We start from the raw sequence: 6,164 nt of genomic DNA, 5'->3' as shown, positions 1-6,164 counted from the left end.
TAAAGAAGAAGTTACAGGTCTGTGAGAGCCAGAAATCTTGATTGTTTGTTTCTGACCAAATACTTATTTTCCACCATAATATGCAAATAAAATGATAAAAAAACAGACAATGTGATTTTCTGGATTTTCTTTGCTCAGTTTGTCTCCCATAGTTGAGGTCTACCTATGATGTAAATTACAGATGCCTCTCATCTTTTTAAGTGGTGGAACTTGCACTATTGCTGACTGACTAAATACTTTTTTGCTTCACTGTATGTATAATTATTCCTCCTACAGATTGTTTCCAATAAATGATCACAGAACTCTTGCTGTATTATATGAGGAAGCAGGTGAAGAAATTATAAATATATTGGTCACGTCACTGGGATTCCAATGCCACATCATATTCCATTATGTCACAATACAACATTCTTTTCTCTGATGTCACAATAGAGATGATGAGCATGCGGAACTCTAGTCAATAATTGCATTAATCTGATCAAAAAATTTGTCTTGAGGCCCTCAGCAAGATACTTTTGCCTCCTTTGTTATAGTCAACCTCTGTCATTTACCTGACCAACCCAACCTTGCTTATGCAACATGGAAGCATGGAGAGAGTATATTAGAACTATCCTCGAAGAAGGGCAAGTACAAGACATGGCAATTGTAAGCCATATTCACAATTGTCAAGTGCTGGCCTCCAAGCCTGGAGGTCTTTTGGCTGCTCTCTCACCTAGAGAGGGTCAAATGATCATTGGAGAAGATCGGAGAGGTTTCTTACAAACAGGCATTACTATATGTGGAAAAAAATATTGCGTGATAAGAGACAACCTACTGTCGCATAATGATTGGACAATGGATCTAAGATCAAAGGAGAAGGTTTTCCAATCCATTTGCATTGGTTTTTCCCCAAAGTTCTTAATATTACTAATGGGACAGAGAGGTGTACATGGAGGCATACTGAATAAGAGAATGCATGATATCCTCAAGGACATGAACATGTAGCCTCCAGGAGTAGAGGTGAAGAAAACATGCTCTGCATATAAAAAATAAAAAATTCTGGTGCTTGGCTTTGAGTATTAGTCATTTTGTAATATTTTATAATAATGGACCCAACAAAATCTGGAATATTATTGAAAGTAGGGAGTAATCTAACCAGAAGAGAGACACTATGGAGCAATGGCACCAGAATAATAGGTAGAAAAGGCAACCATTTTATTATAAAGCCTACTGGATGTCAGACTATAGAATTCTTCTAAAATACACTCTTTTAAAAAGACTTTTTACAGATTGTGGCCCCCCCACATTCTCATTGGTCCCGCCAGGGTAATAAGTGTCACGGCCAGGGCCGTTTCTGCTGCCCTATTCACTTTTCGTGCTGCCTCCCCCATTGGTGAGTATGACTAATGCAGACACTAACGGCAGTGACTTAGGCTACTTTCACATCAGCGATTTTTGACAGTTGCGGCAGATCCGGCAGTTTTTCCACATCCGTAACGGATCACTTATGGCAACACTGTGTTCGGCCTCATTTATTCCCTATGGGACTTGCGGCACTTGCGGTTTTGATGCGATCCGGCAAATGCGGGAAAACAGGAAAAAAAAAATGCTGCTAGCAGTGTTTTTTTTGTCTCACCTCAAGTGCCGCACATGTCCACAAGTCCCATAGGGAATGAATGAGGCCGAACGCAGAGTTACATAGTTACATAGTTATTAAGGTTGAAGGAAGACTGTAAGTCCATCTAGTTCAAGTGCCTGCAAGTGATGTGTTACGCGACAGATGCGGAAAAACTGCAGTGTCTGCCACGAACGGAGAAAATCGCTGATGTGAAAGTAGCCTTAGCAAACCTTTCCATTAGTTGTCATGTGAGGATCTGGTGGATCTCATACACCGTACATGGTCAGTTGATTCTGCCACGGTTGCACGGTTTGGCTGACAGATTTTTAAGGGGAACCTGTCAGTCGATTCATACTACCAAAACCACGGGCAGTATCACTCAGACTGCAAACAGGGACGTTTATCTCTGCATGAGCCCCACACAGCCTCCGCATATACACTGCATGAGCCCCACACAGCCTCCCCATATACAGCATGAGCCCCACACAGCCTCCCCATATACAGCATGAGCCCCACACAGCCTCCCTATATACTGCATGAGCCCCACACAGCCTCCCTATATACTGCATGAGCCCCACACAGCCTCCCCATATACAGCATGAGCCCCACACAGCCTCCCCATATACAGCATGAGCCCCACACAGCCTCCCTATATACTGCATGAGCCCCACACAGCCTCCCCATATACAGCATGAGCCCCACACAGCCTCCCTATATACTGCATGAGCCCCACACAGCCTCCCTATATACTGCATGAGCCCCACACAGCCTCCCCATATACAGCATGAGCCCCACACAGCCTCCCCATATACAGCATGAGCCCCACACAGCCTCCCTAGATACTGCATGAGCCCCACACAGCCTCCCTATATACTGCATGAGCCGCACACAGCCTCCCTATATATAGCATGAGCCCACACAGCCTCCCTATATACAGCATGAGCCCCACACAGCCTCCGCATATACACTGCATGAGCCCCACACAGCCTCCCCATATACAGCATGAGCCCCACACAGCCTCCCTATATACTGCATGAGCCCCACACAGCCTCCCTATATATAGCATGAGCCCCACACAGCCTCCCTATATACTGCATGAGCCGCACACAGCCTCCCTATATATAGCATGAGCCCACACAGCCTCCCTATATACAGCATGAGCCCCACACAGCCTCCGCATATACACTGCATGAGCCCCACACAGCCTCCCCATATACAGCATGAGCCCCACACAGCCTCCCTATATACTGCATGAGCCCCAAACAGCCTCCCTATATACAGCATGAGCCCCACACAGCCTCCCTATATACAGCATGAGCCCCAAACAGCCTCCCTATATACAGCATGAGCCCCACACAGCCTCCCTATATACAGCATGAGCCCCACACAGCCTCCCCATATACAGCATGAGCCCCACACAGCCTCCCCATATACAGCATGAGCCCCACACAGCCTCCCTATATACTGCATGAGCCCCACACAGCCTCCCTATATACTGCATGAGCCCCACACAGCCTCCCCATATACAGCATGAGCCCCACACAGCTTCCCCATATACAGCATGAGCCCCACACAGCCTCCCTAGATACTGCATGAGCCCCACACAGCCTCCCTATATACTGCATGAGCCGCACACAGCCTCCCTATATATAGCATGAGCCCACACAGCCTCCCTATATACAGCATGAGCCCCACACAGCCTCCGCATATACACTGCATGAGCCCCACACAGCCTCCCCATATACAGCATGAGCCCCACACAGCCTCCCCATATACTGCATGAGCCCCACACAGCCTCCCTATATATAGCATGAGCCCCACACAGCCTCCCTATATACTGCATGAGCCCCACACAGCCTCCCCATATACAGCATGAGCCCCACACAGCCTCCCCATATACAGCATGAGCCCCACACAGCCTCCCCATATACAGCATGAGCCCCACACAGCCTCCCTATATACAGCATGAGCCCCACACAGCCTCCCTAAATACTGCATGAGCCCCACACAGCCTCCCCATATACTGCATGAGCCCCACATAGCCTCCCTATATATAGCATGAGCCCCACACAGCCTCCCTATATACAGCATGAGCCCCACACAGCCTCCCTATATACAGCATGAGCCCCACACAGCCTCCCCATATACAGCATGAGCCCCACACAGCCTCCCCATATACAGCATGAGCCCCACACAGCCTCCCCATATACAGCATGAGCCCCACACAGCCTCCCTATATACAGCATGAGCCCCACACAGCCTCCCTAAATACTGCATGAGCCCCACACAGCCTCCCCATATACTGCATGAGCCCCACATAGCCTCCCTATATATAGCATGAGCCCCACACAGCCTCCCTATATACAGCATGAGCCCCACACAGCCTCCCTATATACAGCATGAGCCCCACACAGCCTCCCCATATACAGCATGAGCCCCACACAGTCTCCCTATATACAGCATGAGCCCCACACAGCCTCCCTATATACAGCATGAGCCTCACACAGCCTCCCTATATACAGCATGAGCCCCACACAGCCTCCCTATATACAGCATGAGCCCCACACAGCCTCCCCATATACTGCATGAGCCCCACATAGCCTCCCTATATATAGCATGAGCCCCACACAGCCTCCCCATATACAGCATGAGCCCCACACAGCCTCCCCATATACAGCATGAGCCCCACACAGCCTCCCTATATACAGCATGAGCCCCACACAACCTCCCTATATACAGCATGAGCCCCACACAGCCTCCCTATATACTGCATGAAACCGCACACAGCCTCCCTATATACAGCATGAGCCCCACACAGCCTCCCTATATACAGCATGAGCCCCACACAGCCTCCGCAAATACACTGCATGAGCCCCACAGAGCCTCCCTATGTACAGCATGAGCCCCACACAGCCTCCCAATATACAGCATGAGCCCCACACAGCCTCCCTATATACAGCATGAGCCCCACACAGCCTCCCCATATACAGCATGAGCCCCACACAGCCTCCCCATATACAGCATGAGCCCCACACAGCCTCCCTATATACAGCATGAGCCCCACACAGCCTCCCTATATACTGCATGAGCCCCACACAGCCTCCCTATATACTGCATGAGCCCCACACAGCCTCCCTATATACAGCATGAGCCCCACTCAGCCTCCCTATATACAGCATGAGCCCCACACAGCCTCCGCATATACACTGCATGAGCCCCACACAGCCTCCCCATATGCAGCATGAGCCCCACACAGCCTCCCTATATACAGCATGAGCCCCACACAGCCTCCCCATATACAGCGTGAGCCCCATACAGCCTCCCCATATACAGCATGAGCCCCACACAGCCTCCCCATATACAGCATGAGCCCCACACAGCCTCCCTATATACTGCATGAGCCCCACACAGCCTCCCTATATATTGTACAGCATGAGCCCCACACAGCCTCCCTATATACAGCATGAGCCCCACACAGCCTCCCCATATACAGCATGAGCCCCACACAGCCTCCCTATATACAGCATGAGCCCCACCTAGCCTCCCTATATACAGCATGAGCCTCACACAGCCTCCCTATATACAGCATGAGCCCCACACAGCCTCCCTATATACAGCATGAGCCCCACACAGCCTCCCCATATACTGCATGAGCCCCACATAGCCTCCCTATATATAGTGTAACAAAACACTCCGGGATCGCCTTTGCTGGGGTCAAAGGTCACGTGGTTTGTGCATTAAACTCTGAGGCGACAGCAGGTTTCCAGGTAAACTGGCCTCAGGTCAGGTTTATTAAAGTGAAAGCAAATACAGAAAACAAATAATAAAAATAAACCCTTGCCTGTCCGGCACTTACTAAACAAACACGTTCCTATCTAACAACTGGGGGGGCTACTCCCACCCAGCAAACATAACACAGGTCATGAGCACAGCTCTTACTCACATTGTCTCACACAGACAGGCATTCTGTGTGCCCCAGGCTGACACCTGAAACCTCCAGCTGGTCAGCCTTTATTCCTGCAGTTATTAACCCCTCGGTATCTTGAAGATACTGAGCGGCCTAATTCACATAGGACAAATACCTGGGCGAGATATACCTGCCCCCGACTACCAGGCCGACATGACTCTTACATATCCTCCCCCCCTGCTCAGACCACTCCGGTCGAGCAAAGACACTCCTGAAACAGTGCACTCGGGACAGGGCATCAGCATTCCCCATCTGTACCCCGGGGCGGTGCTCCACCATGAACGAGTAAGCCTGCAGGGCAAGGAACCACCGGGTTACCCGACTATTATGGTCCTTGTGGAGGTGCATCCACTTGAGAGGGGCATGGTCCGTGACCAGCCTAAACTTCCTACCTGCCAGGTAATATTTGAGGGAGTCGAGAGCCCATTTGATGGCTAGGCACTCTTTTTCAACCATGGCATACCTCTGCTCATGCACATTCAGTTTCCGACTGAGGTAGAGGACCGGGTGTTCGACTCCGTCCCTGACCTGGGAAAGTACAGCTCCAATACCAGTATCAGAAGCATCCGTTTGCACCACAAACTCGCTGCTGAAATCAGG

At 50.0% G+C, this 6,164-nt stretch overlaps 1 protein-coding gene across 1 annotated transcript; it reads left to right on the top strand.

The window, feature by feature from the left end:
- The first annotated feature begins 369 nt into the window (after nucleotides 1-369).
- Nucleotides 370-1,049, top strand: PFN3 (profilin 3). Its single transcript, XM_077273563.1, has one exon. It carries the CDS (start codon nucleotides 580-582, stop codon nucleotides 982-984), a length of 405 nt encoding a protein of 134 aa, XP_077129678.1. The 5' UTR covers nucleotides 370-579; the 3' UTR covers nucleotides 985-1,049.
- Nucleotides 1,050-6,164: the final 5,115 nt, after the last annotated feature.

Source organism: Ranitomeya variabilis, chromosome 7, assembly GCF_051348905.1.
Source record: "Ranitomeya variabilis isolate aRanVar5 chromosome 7, aRanVar5.hap1, whole genome shotgun sequence".
NCBI classification, from domain to species: domain Eukaryota; kingdom Metazoa; phylum Chordata; class Amphibia; order Anura; family Dendrobatidae; genus Ranitomeya; species Ranitomeya variabilis.
Note: the sequence above shows the minus strand (reverse complement) of the source record. Positions and strands in the feature narration are given on the sequence as shown.